This window comes from Pygocentrus nattereri, chromosome 14, assembly GCF_015220715.1.
Source record: "Pygocentrus nattereri isolate fPygNat1 chromosome 14, fPygNat1.pri, whole genome shotgun sequence".
Taxonomy (NCBI): Eukaryota; Metazoa; Chordata; class Actinopteri; order Characiformes; family Serrasalmidae; genus Pygocentrus; species Pygocentrus nattereri.
Window position 1 is genome coordinate 36,391,205 of NC_051224.1, and position 15,569 is coordinate 36,406,773.

The window sequence follows — 15,569 nt, forward strand, 5'->3', positions numbered from 1 at the left end:
ACAGAGAGGCGATCAGTGACTATGGAGTACCTTATGGCATGCCCTACATTGGCTGATGTCACAGGGTACCAGCTCAGCAAGGGGTACCACAATGGTCCTTGCTGAAGTCCACACTAAGCACACTTAATGGGCACTTGTGTCCCTTCGGATACCAAAATGAGAAATGGGATACAGCCTCATGGTCCTTGAAAATGAGCACTGCGCCGCCTGCCATCTAAACCCCCCCTCTGCCCTCTAGTGGTTCAAACGTGTCACTGACTCTCACTCTGGAAGACTGAAATGCACCCACCAAACCAGAGCCAGTGCCTCACACTGCTGCAGGTCCTTGTTGGAGGAAGTTGTCTTCTGTTATGAGCAGCTCCTAACAGCTTTTAGCCAATAGGCAGCTTCATTTGGCAAACGCTACTATGGTCAATGTAAAGGGGAAGTCCACCAATTTTTCAAAAAATAATACAGAATGCATTCAGAGTGGTTTGGTGTAAAATACTCCGTTATAAGGAAACTTACCAAGCCAGAACTGCTCACAGTGGTGGAGACAGGAGTCCGAAGAGTTGAATGCCCGCATTGAAAGCTGTTGCATGAGATGTGTGCTGCGTGAACGCTGGCACGCTGTTGTAGGATAGTTTTGGGGTACAGGTAGGGTGTAGTACGGCAAAATAGTCCCCAAAGAAAATGTGTTTTTCTATTTTACCGCCATCAGACAATCTCCTTGAACTTAGGACCGAAGGGCGACTCTTTCGGACCTCGGCCAGCGGGCTCGCGCTGAATTCTGCGAATGCGCGTTAACTATAAAACACATAGCTCCGGTCCTCGAATCGGATTGGCTGAGCCACAATCGAGGCCGTACACCAACATAAGCGCACCTATGACCGCCTCACAGTGACTGAGCTCTGTATTACTGCGCCACAGCACGAAAAGCCCTTGTGCCGTTAACGGAATAATCTCTGACCCTAACCTGCTCGCGTTGACCACAGAGTGTGCCGATAAAGTAAGAACCCGTTTCTTTGTTTAAACGGAGGGGCTTACAGCTTATTTTCTTAACCAACCTAGCACTGGACTAAAGGCTAAAATATAGTTAACCAACACGCTAAACAGCTCCACCATTAATATCACAGGCTTGGATTAAAGTACTTACGATATGATTCACTGTAAAACTGCAATATAAAAGTCTAAAGAATGGCACCATAACGCCTTATACACTTCAAACGTACTTATCTCTGTCCGTGTCAGACACATCAAATCCAGGCTGAACCCCAAACGGCTCTGTACCCCTTAGCTAGCTAGGTTAGTGTGGTAATGAAAGTTTTTTCCAATTCTAGGCTCTACAGCCAAACAGGTCTCTATTTGTCAAGTATGTGGTTGAATCCCAAATAACTATTTTTTTTAGCTATATTTATCACTGTGGTGGTGCAAGAGCCAGCATTTAAATTCCTAGCCACGTAGTGCACTACATAGGGAGCAGGGAGCGGTTTGAAACCGAGCCCCAGCCGGGTAAATGGAGAGGCGCTGGATTGGCAGTAGCGTTAACTAAATAAGACTCGCGGCGGTAGTTCGGTGACCACAAAGTGCTTGTAAAAGAAGGTTCTTGTATTAAACAGCGCTGTGTTATACGTTTATTATTATATAACTAAACGTTAATGAGATGAAGGCAATATACACAGATGGGACACCAAACGTTCTCCTCATTCAACGGTCCATGGTTGCTTGGCAACAGTAGTTAACTAGGTTACCATACTCTTAACGGAACTACATTTCTAGGCGGATTACTTGTTTACGTCGATTATTATTAAGACATCTTAAATTGTGATTCCTGAAAAGTGGGCATTTTATCATTTATGTTGGGCGCCGTTTTTATAAAAACAATAACCCGCTCACGGTCGGGCGTTACTGCGATTTTTTCGCGGTTTTATCACGGGGAAGGGTGCTCTTAGGCACGACGCAAAGCCGCCTTTCTTTCACCTCGGGGCTTATTGCTTTATTTGAAACTCCAGCTGATTCACTTGAACAGTACAAGTGTTAGGACGTCATCGACGAACACAATGTGCTACCAAAACGTGTATGACGTTTTAGCCAAATTTACAACACTGGAGAAACACAGTAAAGAAGTAGTTCTACAAAAAATGTGTTTTATATAAACGTCCAACAGAATTCAGGAACCAGGAACACTGTTATAATAGAGTTACAATAGAGTTTAAAATCACTAGGCTGTCTTCTCATGCCCTGAGTCCAGGGAAATACATTGAAACTACTGATCGTGGTATTTGACCGTATGGTACATATGCAGCAGGTAAAGATTAGGCTGAAACACAGCTTTAAAGGGGAACTCCATTGATCTTTCTAATTTTCTGCATGATTAAAAATGTAAGACGTAAACAAAGTCATTCATAGTGGTTTGATGTGAAGCGGTTCACTGTAGAGAAAATGGCTCGGATTTCTTCACAGTGGTGGTGATGGGAACCAGGGGTCTCAAATGCAGTCACTTTATTTACTGTCCAGAACCACCAGTTAACCTACATGCCTTCTGAGCTTTGATAAAAAGGTCAAAAATGAAGTTTCCTTGGACTATTTTGCCTCAAAACCCCCTGCACGCAACTCCCTGATGTGCACAGACTTAAAAACATACGCTGAGCTAAATTCATATTTCATACCCATTTCATATTATTCTGTGACGTAACTTCTAGGGTTCAAGAGAATATAAACAATAATACTGAGATAATAAAAACAATAATAATGGATGGAGTACATTCAAGCAAAATACTCCCCAAAGGATTTTTGTGGCTATTACACCATTATAAACATCACAATCTCAGAAGATGGGTCAGTTCGCTGCAAATAAAATGGCTATATTTACATTGTAGACATGGTGACCTCTCGGTCCCATCACCACCACCACTAAGCTTCTCTACAACAAACAACTTCACATCAAACCCCTGATTTTCTATTGGAAAAAACGTGGAATTCCTATTTCAGCGCTAGAGGCGACGGAGCATTTCACACCAAACCTCTCCGAATTACTATCATAACCATTTAGTTAGGCAGAAACGGGTTGAATTGGTGGAACTGCGCGTTAAGAATATCCAACCCAATTCCTATATTTCCATACTTTACGCACATCTTCTCCAGTTCTTCTCAAGAGAGCAAACAGTGACCCCATAAATCCACCCCCCCCATCCCCCCCAAGCTGTTTCTGACCATTCTTCGAAAGAAAGGGTGTAACAACTGAAACGTGAGGGTGCAGTTACACTTTAATCCATGTGTGTGAAACTGCCCGCCGGTTAAACAAAAATGTAAACATCAGCAAATGCATTGGTTTTTTTTTGGCCTACATCAGTCTGGCATGAACCTCTGGACTGGGAGGTCATATGGAACTACAGTTAGAAGAAGCCAGACTTTCATAGGGATGTCTCCACCAACATTTAATTTGCACCTTTTTTTCTTTTTTGTGTCTGTTGCTTTTTTTTGTGAAAGGAAAAAAGGCAAAACAAAAACAAAAACAAAAAAGGTTAACTCTACAAACTAGCAGGCTTTTTTCTTTTACCTCAATGAAAAGTTTCTAAATCAAAATCAAAACTGAAAATGTGCGAATGGAAGCAATGCATACACTTTCAGAGTCTTTGTCTGGACTACCGCTTCCCCAGCACAGGGAGGCAGGAGGGGGAAAGGAAAAGGGGGTCAAAAAAGGTCAAAGCTAGTTAAGAGAGGGTTGACTGGTCACTCAATCCCCCGGTTATCTAGACAAGTCTCACAACACCACACAGAGGTCGACAAGGGCTTGTTTTTTTTTTTTTTTTTTTTGTTGATTTTTTTTTGGGGATGTAAACTAGGACACGGATCCGAACGACTGTCCTGCTGCAGAGGTCGACAAAGGGCGTGTCCACAGATCCTGTCTTCCTACACTAATGTGCTAACATGCTAATTCATCCCTCCAGCACGGACTGTCCATCTGAAGCTCTTCTCCATCCGCTGGCCTCCGGAGCAGCCAAATCCTTTGAAAGACTAAATAAGTGGTGGACAAAATCCAAAAGGAGGCAGGGGTTTGCGGTGTCAGCGCGAAAGCGGCAGGGCTGAGTTGGCCTTGCCTTCGCTAGCCTCGTAAAGCTCTTGGGGGGCCTTTCTTTTTCAAAGATGAACAGAAACACTTAGCCACACGTTTCAAATAGACTGGATGGTGCGCGCAAATGGAATGAACTACAAACATGGACCTTTCTACCTAAACTAGGTTCTCTACAGGCAGGTTTGACAGTCAGAAGGTGCTATGATGAGCTGCTGAGCTGTACGTGTGTCCGTGTTCCTGGGCGCCAGAGGTCAAGGAGGCCGAGAGCAGATTTCATGCTGAGAGTGGGTAAAATATGTGCGCAGTCTGACATGATTTAAGAAGAGAGAGAGAGGAAGATACAGAGAAACAGCGGATCAGTCCTGCCACAAATCTCAGGTCAGCATCAGCGGTCCGTTCCGAGTGCCTAGTGTGAATGTATGTCATTATTATTCTTATCATTATTTTAAAAACTGTCCTGTGGTCAGCATTCCGTCAACTTGAGTCTCTGTCCATTGGATTTCAAAGCTTAGTTTGTGCTCTTTCGGTATACTGACAACCAAGTGCTGCCCCCTGTGGCTGGTCCTTTAACAGCTGACGGTGGCACACCTCTGACTCACTGAGAAAGAACGCTGGCATCGTAGGATGGGGGGGACGGATATGTGAGAATAAAAACCAGACAGAGCGAGAGAAAGCGAGAGAGAATGAGCCAGCAAGAGAGCAAAAAAGAGAGAGCGCGCGAGAGAGAGCGCGAGAAAGAGAGAGAGCGAGAGAGCGCGAGAGAGAGAGAGCGCGAGAGAGAGAGAGCGCGAGAGAGAGCGAGAGAGCGAGAGAGCGAGAGAGCGAGCGAGAGAGAGAGAGAGCGCGCGCGAGAGAGAGCGAGAGAGAATATATACGAATATATAATACACATATCAAGACGAGAAAGGTGATGGCCAGAGACTGCAGCACTGGATTTGGTTTTTCTGATTTTGGCTGTGGTCAGTTTAGGAGGCTGGACATGCAGAGGGCCCAAAAAGTTGGGGGGGGTGGGGGTGTGGGGGGTGGCGTTGGGAGGGGGGCTTAACTCCCATAATGCATGGTGTTGCTAGGGATGGCCATAGGGGAGGCCATGGAGATGGCGGGGCCACCCATGGTGAACTGGTTGGTGACGGGGTAGTAAGTACTGCTAGAACCCTGCTGACCAGTCGCAGCTCCTGGTAAGAGAGAAAAGACAGAGGAGGTAAGTTATGTGGGGAAAATAAAGAAAGAAATTAAAAAAAAAAAAAAAAAAAAAAAAAAAACGTAAGCTATTTCAATCTAAAAGTCTACATCAGGTTAAATGCGATTTTCGTAAAGCATCCAGTAAAGCTCATTAAATAAATGAACAGTTTAAATCCAAAATGCTGTATTAATTACATTTATCAATTTGGGATATAATGAGTTTTTGAACAGGAAATCTGCAGACACTTGAAATGCATTTGAATTTCTCTTATAAACGTGGTATTGATCATAATACAGCACAAATCTGTAAAGCCACTACCAGCAACATAAACTCAAAATTATAATAATTCTGTAACCTGAACTTAATCATGGAATGAAATTTCCACTTAATAATTCACTTAAACTGGTCAAACTTCAACTGCCATCACATTTTAAACATCTTCTTTTAGTCCAAATCATTTTACAAGAGTTAGCTTAAAAGTAGCGCCCAGTCAATTAAGAACAACTAACAACAGAGAATGTGCTGGTGCTGACAATAACAAAGCTGGGCAATTAATAAATCTATAATCAAGCGGGAAGATATATATATTATTTGGTTATGCGTCTGAACTGCCCACAAGAAAAACACTAATTATTCTCTTTTATTTGACCTGATTGACTTTGGCTGATTATGTTTGGGATAATTGCTTTCAATGCCATTCGTTTTTGTACGTTTTAAAAATGGGCCAATTTAATTAATATCAACACTGATGTATTTTCTTAGTTCTAATGAACGTGTTTAGCAGCAAAATAAACGAAAACAACTGATGTTTAGCCCAGGGATACACAATCGGAATCGGGCAACACCAGAATTAGTCAAGACTGGAGTCAGCAGATTTCAACCCGCCAGTTTATCTGCAGTGTTTTTTGTGATGTAAATAATGTGAGGCAAGTAAGTGCACTTGCACTGTATTTGAATGCTGACTATTTAGCATAATGGGTCATGCATATATATATGATTTTGGTACAGACATAGCATCGGCATTCAAATACTCCATAAGTGCACTTACCTGCCACACCTGACTTGGAGTACAGCCAATTCTGATTCCAGCTAATCCAACTGGGTATTCCTACTGCCTGCTTAAGTTGAAACACTTTTTTTAATATTGACATATTAATATAACAACAACAACAATAACAACAACAGAAACAACAAAAACAATCATCACCACCACCACCACCTCCTTATGGACCTGGCTTGTAACTTACATTAGCTATCTGAAAGAATCGCCACCTGGGATCGAAATTGACGCTGTAGTAGCTTTCTGTACTTTACAGAGTGGTGCTTTACATTTACAATGTGCTTTACAATGTCGTTTTTATAGTGAGCTGTTAGGTTCAACATGTTTTACGGGATGCTGAAATTATGGCTATTATTTGTTTTATTGGTTGTTGGAAAACAATTTACTGCTAGGTCAGTTAGCTTCAGTGACCCTTAGGTTAGGTTTGTTTTATTAATATTAGGCCGTGACTCCAAAAGCTCGCTGTCCACGTACCAAACTGGACTTATTTTGCACAGTTCGTGTATGTGCATTCTCGACTGACGGAGCTGTGCTGATGAAGATGAGTCACCAACATTTATCATTTACATGGAAGCAAACAGACAGATAAATACGTGTGTTGCCAATACTAGTTGTACTCTAGATGGTCTAATGAGAGGTTTGTGCAAATGCATTAGAAAAAAAAGCACTGAACATGCAAAGTTGGTAGATAATGCTATGATGATCAATATTTCATTATATCTTTCCACCACACATTCGGCACCGTCATCTGGTTTAATCAAGCATATTTTGCCTTTGCTTCAGTAGGTATGACCACCACGGGAAACAATGGTCCTGTATCGTTCAGTTATTTCAGAAGTACTTTATTTACAGCTCAAGTTATTTGATTCAGAAATTTTTAGCAGGCAGCCTCCCAATCGTGTCCAGTTCCTACTACATCAAACAAGACCCACAATGCCTCCTTTCATTAACCAAACTAAAGCCTGCTCACTATGTAATGTACAACTGCGGGTATTTTGCATACACCTGGATGATGTGAAGATAACTCAACAGCCAGCAACATATCAGCAGTTAGTGTTTGCATAGATGGAGACAGACTAGAGGCCCTGTGTAAATACACAGTATCTCTAGTATCTCTATGTCTCTAACATGGATAAGCGATGTAATCGGGCTTAAAGGTTTGGTCCACACCAGGATACAGCCTTCTGTCCACAAAGATTCTGTGTGAAAATTATATGACCCAAAGTGCTGAAGAAAACCTGACGTTACAGTGCTGCTTAAATTACCCATTGACACTAGTGACATTAATAGCAGTCAGGGTATAATTAAATACTAGTTTTTATTCTCGTTAAATGTGCTAATATAATACGTCCACATCTGTTTAGTCCTAAAACTACAACACATTACATACAACATTGAATATGAAAATATTAAGTATAACAAATATGTTGAAGTATAGCATCCTTGTAAATGCATCAAACTTGATTCCTGCACATCCATTTTCTCACAAGCTAAACCCTGTCAATAACACGTGGGTGCCACCAGAAAGCCAGATTTAAAGGAATGAAACTAGACAGGGTGAATAAAGCAAGGAGAAAAACCAAACCTGGTAAAATCTGTTGAAATAAAACCGAGCTGTGAGAACCCTGATGAGAAACCTGAACCTGACCTGAGCCTGACACACATGAGATCTCCACATTAGTGTTTTTACATCTTTTTCAAAAGGTTCTCCATCCACACAAACACAGAGACTGGTGATACTCAGCATGTGACCTGACCTGACACAGGCAGTTTGACAACCACCAGCGAAGAGACTGTTGTGGTGCAAGTCAGCAAAAATAAGCAGGTTGAGATACAAAAACAAGCCTGTGAGAGAATGGCTCCCTACTCACTCATTAGCGTTGGTCATACAACAGTTGTTATTCAGTGCTTTATGCTGCATGACTAGGGCAGCAGTTTTTTAACCATGTGGTGATACTGCTAGGGGGCTGTTGGCCATCAAATTTTATTTATGTTTTTATATTGTTAAATACTGAGAAACACTCATGATAATCATTTGGAACAAATGCAAACATTTAAGTTTGAAAATGAATGATTAAGATAACAGCTATTATAGCGTATAATATGTTGCGTGAATATACGGCCAAGTGAAATTCAACAGGCTCCGCTAACTGGGTTATATTTGCATTTCAAACAATTGTGTCTTAAATCTTGTGGGTTCTGGAAGCTTTCTGCAGGCAGTTGTGTGAACCTCTGAGTTAGGGTCTTCGTTTTTGACTGTTGAGAGTTGAAAAAGTTTGGCTTTCAGCAGCTCAGCATAGCAAAACTGCATTTCATTTTGCTAGTCCTTCATTTCGTGTGTGTTGAAGCAGGTGTCCGGTGACGATAACAGAATGTTAAATATTTTCTGATCTACAGAGCTTTAGAGAACATTTTCAAAAATAAGATTTCAGTGGTTTAAAATCCCATCCTTGTCTAGATGCAGCGAGAGCAAGAGGGCTCGGACTTACCCTGGACAATTCCTGTGCTCATGATTGAGCCCATTCTGGAGTGAGTATGGTTCACAATCCCCGTGTTCACTAGAAGCAAAAACACACAAAATGCTAAAACTCTCCATTTCAACAAATTTTTTAAAACAAAAAGGCATGAAATGTGACCTAGGTGACCAATACATGTAACCTTAAATATTGACAAAATTTATTTACAAGAGAACTACGTAACATCACAAGTTATACGATTGGATTAGTCGTATGCAGGAATCTGAATGCCTCCGTCATATGACGTTTTATTGACTATCTGAACAAAAATAAGTTAACATCTACAGCGAACACATTTAAACATAACATTTTTTCCTGTTTATTTGTGAAACTCAATATATTTTTAAAAAGTCGGCAAACAAACAGTAACTGTGCTTTAAAATGTCAGGAAGTGTGTTCTCTGTAGAGGATGTGTTAACTTAGTTTCATGACCAAACATGTCATTTGACCATGAACTTTGCATATGACTATTTTACAAATATATAAAAATACAAATCAACTTCATGAACTACATTAAATCAATATTTAATGATTATTCTCTGTAAGACTGCACAGTATATCAGTTGGTAATCACTACTGTGATGCTGGTCTTTATGTTTCCATGTGCGTTTTGATACATTCAGGTATTCACATAACCCAAGAAAACCTTTGCAGGTCATAATGCAGGTCAGTCTTCAACCACACCACATTACAGATTTTTTCAATGTTTTCCAAGTAGGGCTGGGCAATATGACAATAATTATCGTTATCATCATAAATTATGAGTATATTGTGGAAAACACCAGCACTTAAACAACACCTTCCAAGTGCATGTTTGATGACAAATAAAATATAAGGCCTCTATGTGAAATACTGAATACAAACCATGGTATTCATAACTTTTGATAGTATTTTTAAACATCATACTATGTACTAATCAAATGTCAGAAAAAAATAAGTGTATTGTGAAAGCCTGAGTTATCGTGATATTACATTTTTGCCATATCATCCAATTATAACTAAGCTATGTCACAATTTCAGTTAGGGCTGATTTTAGTATTTTAGTAATACTTTATAGTATTAAGTATAGTAAGACATTTATTGGTATTTCTGGTTTAAGCCATGCCCACTTTTGTCTTGGAATTGAAACGAAGGCACACAAAAAGTATTGGTCAGGAATCAGGTTAAACATTAAGGCAGATGTTTTGGTATTAACATTGGAAAAATCTAAATGATACCCAGCTCTAATTAAAATACAATAAACTATAATCACAACACTGTCTATACTGTGCAGTCCTAAATCTGTTTGCGCATCTGTGTGAACATGTGGTGCGTGCGAGGGCGAATCCGTACGTGCATGCGTGTCTGTACCAAGGGGGATGAGGTTGTTGTGGGAAACTGTAGAGCCACTGCCGCCAATGACAGTGCTGAGGTCATAGGCTGCTGGCATCCCTGAGAGGGAGGGAAAAAGAGAGGTAGCTGATGAAAAAACCAGCCAACCTTAACACACATCAGGCCCCACCGAGACACATATGGAATGCTGGGAGTCTGTTACTGAGCTTACATGGAACAGCTGAAGAACCTACTCCCTACTCCGGGGGGGACGGGGGACGGACGGACTCCTAGGATGTTCCAGGACAAATCCGCAAATGTTGAAGAACTTTAATTTAGCAATTACAACATCTCTCTCAACAGAGAGATATGTTTATTTTTAAAGCTGAGTTACGCCAATATTCCTTACTTTCAAATGTAATGATTTTATTTAAATAAAGTATTTTAAATTACAATATATCCAAATTTTTGAAAAACAATGGTAATACTTGAATTTGATTTTTGATCAAGTATTTTATCCTTTCCAATTTGTGCGCTTCAGCTGGCCATATGGACGTGATGTACAGGACTGCACATTCATCACCACCTCTTGATTTCCCCATAATAGTCCAGTTTTAGATATGGTGCAGGCACGTCAGACTATGCCAAGTTAACGCTAGAGTCAGAAGACAAAACATACATGGAAGACAAAACAGGGATGACCTTGGCTATTTGAATGTATGGATTATCTGAAGTCAAATTCTTCAAAAAAGGCTTTAAACCAGGCTAAACAACCCGTTTGTTTGACCAGTTGAGATTGCTTACAAGCTAAGGAGGAAACACCAGTCATTACCAGAGATGGACTTTTAAGTTTAAGGATTTATCACAAAAAATGGTTACATTACTGCGTTGAATGTATGTTTTTATCAGCAACGTGGTTATCATGATAAATATTGTATTGTAACAATGTCCAAGTAATGCTATATTATATATTTGCCACATAAACCACCCTAACCCCTGTCCTGCTCATGTCAGCACATCTTTAGTGAAAGTGTGCATGCATGTCAGAAGCAAGTATGTGCATCATCAGTGGTACAAAATTAGAAACCACTGATGTTGAGGGTCTCAGTACAGTATACCAGCATTCAGAGGTAAGGTGGTGTGTGTATGTGTACCTGACACAGCCATGCCTTGGCTCATGCTATAGGCCCCCCCAGAGTTCCACATGTTCTCAGAGGGGGAGGTGTAGTGTGAGCCTGGTGGGGGGTTAGGGGTGGTGCCTGTGTACCTACAGAAACAAGACAAATGAATTAGAAGGCATTCGCCTTATTCTCATTAATATTCTGGGTGCATTCAGATAGTTCTCATAAATTTGTTTACAGTACATAAACAAGTTTACATGAAGAAACTGGTACTCGTACCGCTGACAAAGCGACACGTACCACATTATTTGTAAGTCGCTTTGGATAAAAGCGCCTGCTAAATGTAATGTAATGTAATAATGTAACAAAGTTGTAAATACAAGAGGTAAATTTAGGTTCAATGTAATCTCAGTCTACACCTAATCAAAGGTTCTGACACTCTGTATAGTGGGGGGGGAAAAGGCCTAAATGTCAAACTTTCATCATACTGTGTATAAACTCTAACACTAACATCTCATATACATATTGTTAATGTTAACTTCAGCAACTAGTTGCTATGATTTGTTATGGTGATTTTCTCACTTTACGAGCAGCGTTTGAAAGAATCGTTAGTACCAACTCACCTGAAAAACGGGTTCTTCAGATCCAGCAGGTTGCTGGACTTGGAGCCTGTCTGATCCACTTGAGCAACAATGCTAATGTCATAGCTTTGCCTAAAGGAAACACACCATGCAAAAAGCAGACTCGTTAAATCAACAGTTTGGTGAAAAGTCAAATTTACCCCGTATCAAATATTGAACTACTGCATAGAACACACATAAATCGATGACTTACATCAAACCATTTGCACTTTGATGTTTATTAAAATGCATTTTTATGAGAAAAGGCTCTGTTTTGTGAAACTTTAAGTTCCATATATGTTTGGGGAAGTAAAAGCCCACCTCTTGTTAGCGATGAGGAGAGCTGTGCCTGACATTGTGTCTCCAGCCTTGGCAAAGAGCGGTGACTGTAGCAGACAGCGAACCTGATACCAATGAGTGAGGGGCTCTGTAGGTGCTGTGGAGAGCCACACCGTCATCCTGTCCAGAGAGTGAAAATGTGTGGAAAAAATTGGAGACATAAAGAAAAAGAAAGTGTGTTGCTGGAATTGTGACAGACATCTATCACATGACAAAAACTTTTTTAAAGAAAATGTATACTGTAGAGTCATAACAGTTAGTCTATTATCAGTCAAAGACACATGCTGTGACCACTAAAGTGCTCTAAAGATGTGATCCTCCTGCCAGCTGGCAACACAACACAACCTTTACTCTGATGTGCTGTCACACATTGTTAGAAGGGGCTTTTATTTTGACACACTGCAGAGCTTTGTAGAGCAATACATCATGTATTTCACATTTGCAAAAAATGCTCATTTCACCTCCTTAAACAAAAATCTGCATGTAATGTGATCATTGATTATAAGCTGTATCTTGAACATGGAGTGAGAATTTCAAGTGAATCATGTTTTGGAATAAGATTTCTATTTTAGAAACAGCACTGACAGTGGATCAGTCACGTCTAGCAGATACCGTTTACCAAGTTTAGTATGCCGTGCTGATCCAGCGTACCAAATCAGTGCGACATTAGTTCATAAGGAAAACGAGCCTCTGTATATAACTTATTCACTTTGGAAGTCCTTATAAATAAAATATATGATCAACAAATGAAATACTGTGTACATTTTTCTCCTAATGTTATGACTGATAAGGGGGTGCTGTTAAAGGTCCCATGCCCACACTACTCAACAAAATCTAATCAACATTCTCTGTGGCGATCGAATATCAAATTCAAAGAGCTTTTTTAAGGTCTCTGTTCTTTAACCGCAACACTTGGCGCATTCGAATCAGCCTCAGCTGACCTCAAGGGAAAATCAAAACAAAAACAAGCTCTGAAATGGTACATTACATTATAAATATGATGTTCTGAGTGCACTTACACAGATCCCATGAACGCCACGTCAAACCAGAAGGCCAAGCCATGCACCAGCCCTGAGTGCATCATGTGAAACTTGAATGGGATCTCTATCCTGAGAGAGAAGAAACAAAAACAAAAAACCACTAAATTCTGGAGCTTATTCAATTCAGTCTGGGAAACTGAAAGGCATGCTTGCTTAGTATTGATAAACAAGAGTTTATCTGATAAATCCAACATCAAAACTTATGAGTAGGGAACAAGTTGACAACCCATGTGGTCGAGTGGCATTTACCTCTGAAAACATTTGTGACTTAATTAGAAACATTTCAACAAAAATAATATACAGGAATAAACGCTGCAGAATTATTTACTTCACTCACTTATCATCCAAACTGTTTATCAATCTGTGTCATGGGGAGTTAATAACTACATACAAATCACATTCAAAAATGATACGCTCTTCCTATTAACTTGTTTTTTTTAAAAACTGTTGCTTAGGTCAAAAAAAAAAAAAAACAAAAACCAAAAAAAAACCAATGTGTATGAAATCTGGCCCCACATCTATAAATTCAGGTCATACATTTTTTTTTTTCACTCATTATGTGTGTTGTACATGTGCCATAACAGCAAACCCTGATGTAATTTGTAGACCGTCCCTCGTCCCTAATCTCTCAAAGTGGCTCACAGAAATGAGAACTGATTTTCTTGGCTGTTGTCAGGTACAGTTTACACTTATTACAGTTAAAAGCAATTATACAAAGAAATACGAATATGTGAAAATGACCATGACCACTCATGAAACATGGTTCTTTACATGCATCACTTGCTAAAGTTGACTAAATAATGACCATGATCTGCTGGTGGGCTTGGTTACGCTCAGATAGAGAAGTGCTCCAACAGATCTTTAACCCCCCCCGCTGTGAATCCTTCTAACAAATTAAACCACGAAAATCACAACCTAATAACTAAAAGGTCTTCAGAAAAACCAAGCCCAGTGATTTGAGTGTGGGTGTGTCCACTCAACCCCCCCCCCCAAAACCACACCCCCTTACCTTGATAGGGCATACTCAAAAATACTTTTTTGAATAGTCCACTAAAACAGTTAAACCCTTAACAAATGTGCTCACTCACTTATAAAGGTCTTCCTCTTTAGCTTCTAAAAAGTTGACTGTGTATTTCACGGATTTGGCCATTAGGATTCGGATGTCGAACGTGTCCTGAAAGAAACATAAAGGATAAAACGGTCAATCAAGAAAGCTCCAAATCTTCAACCTTCAGTAAAACATCAATGAATAACGGGGACACAGTTGAAATGTGTAAGGCCTCCTGTCAAGCACTGAGCCACTGAAAATGTGAAGTCAGGCTCAGCTCTCGCTCAGAGGGTCTCTGCACTGCCTGTACCTGAATGCTGAGGAGTCGCCAGAACAGCGGCACCTACAGCCAGGCCAGTGCAGCTGCAGCTCACTGTTCCAGCAGAGTAACACCGCCTCAGGCACTAACACACGCCTGCAGAGCTGACTACTGCTGAATCAAAACACACTTTAATTTCTATAACTGTTCTTGTTTGCTATAACACTACAGGAACATTTTCTGGTAGGTTCAGCATTAGACGTTTAGAGGTAGTGAGTTTTACCTTGCTAATGCCTAAAAGGAGAACTGAACTGATTTTGCATAATTTCAGTTTAAGATTTAAACAAAATCATTCAGAGTGGTTTGATTTGAAATTCATTTGTTCGCTGTAGAGAAACTTACCAACTTCTTTATCGTTGCACTGGTGAAAGGAAACAGGGGTACCAATGTCTATGGTTATTGCATTTACTATCCAATACCACCAATGAATGTGTCGGAGTTTGTATTTGTAATGCTGATGGTAAAATAGTCTGAAAAAATAAGTTAACCTGAAGAAATAAATGTTTTTGCCTTACAATATATTGGTGTGTATATGTATTGCACACACACACACACACACACACACACAAACACACGACACTAGCGCAACATGCCATAACACTGATGTAGTGGTGGTGTGTTGGTGTGTGTTGATCTGGTGCGAGTGGATCAGACACAGCAGTACTACTGGAGTTTTTAAACACCTCAGTGCTGGACTGAGAATAGACCACCGACCAAAATATCCAGCCAGCAGCGTCCTGTGACCACTGACAAAGCACTAGAAGATGATCAACACAAACTGCAGCAGCAGATGAGCTGTCGCCTCTGACTTTACATCTACAAGGTGGACTGACAAGGTAGGAGTGTCTAACAGAGCGGAGGCCAAAAGCTTCTCAAAAGCATCATAGAACTGCCACAGATATCAGGCAGTGGAATACATTCTATACTTTCTATGATAACTTTCTGGTGATTGTAACTT

At 40.4% G+C, this 15,569-nt stretch overlaps 1 protein-coding gene across 6 annotated transcripts in view; it reads right to left on the reverse strand.

The window, feature by feature from the left end:
- Positions 1-4,822: 4,822 nt before the first annotated feature.
- Positions 4,823-15,569, reverse strand: part of carm1 (coactivator-associated arginine methyltransferase 1) — a 28,243-nt gene continuing 17,496 nt past the window's right edge. Inside the window, exons 9-17 of one of the 6 annotated variants that reach the window (XM_037544855.1) lie at positions 14,333-14,418; positions 13,224-13,313; positions 12,187-12,324; positions 11,869-11,958; positions 11,279-11,391; positions 10,164-10,244; positions 8,787-8,855; positions 6,286-6,352; positions 5,093-5,229 (exon numbers count right to left, since the gene is read on the reverse strand). In XM_037544855.1, the coding sequence (XP_037400752.1) occupies positions 6,327-6,352; positions 8,787-8,855; positions 10,164-10,244; positions 11,279-11,391; positions 11,869-11,958; positions 12,187-12,324; positions 13,224-13,313; positions 14,333-14,418 (693 nt within the window). In that variant the 3' untranslated portion in view covers positions 5,093-5,229; positions 6,286-6,326. Of the gene's footprint in view, positions 5,230-6,285; positions 6,356-8,786; positions 8,856-10,145; positions 10,245-11,278; positions 11,392-11,868; positions 11,959-12,186; positions 12,325-13,223; positions 13,314-14,332; positions 14,419-15,569 lie in introns of all 6 variants that reach the window. The other 5 variants (XM_017725008.2, XM_017725007.2, XM_017725006.2 and 2 more) reach the window with 5 other exon arrangements.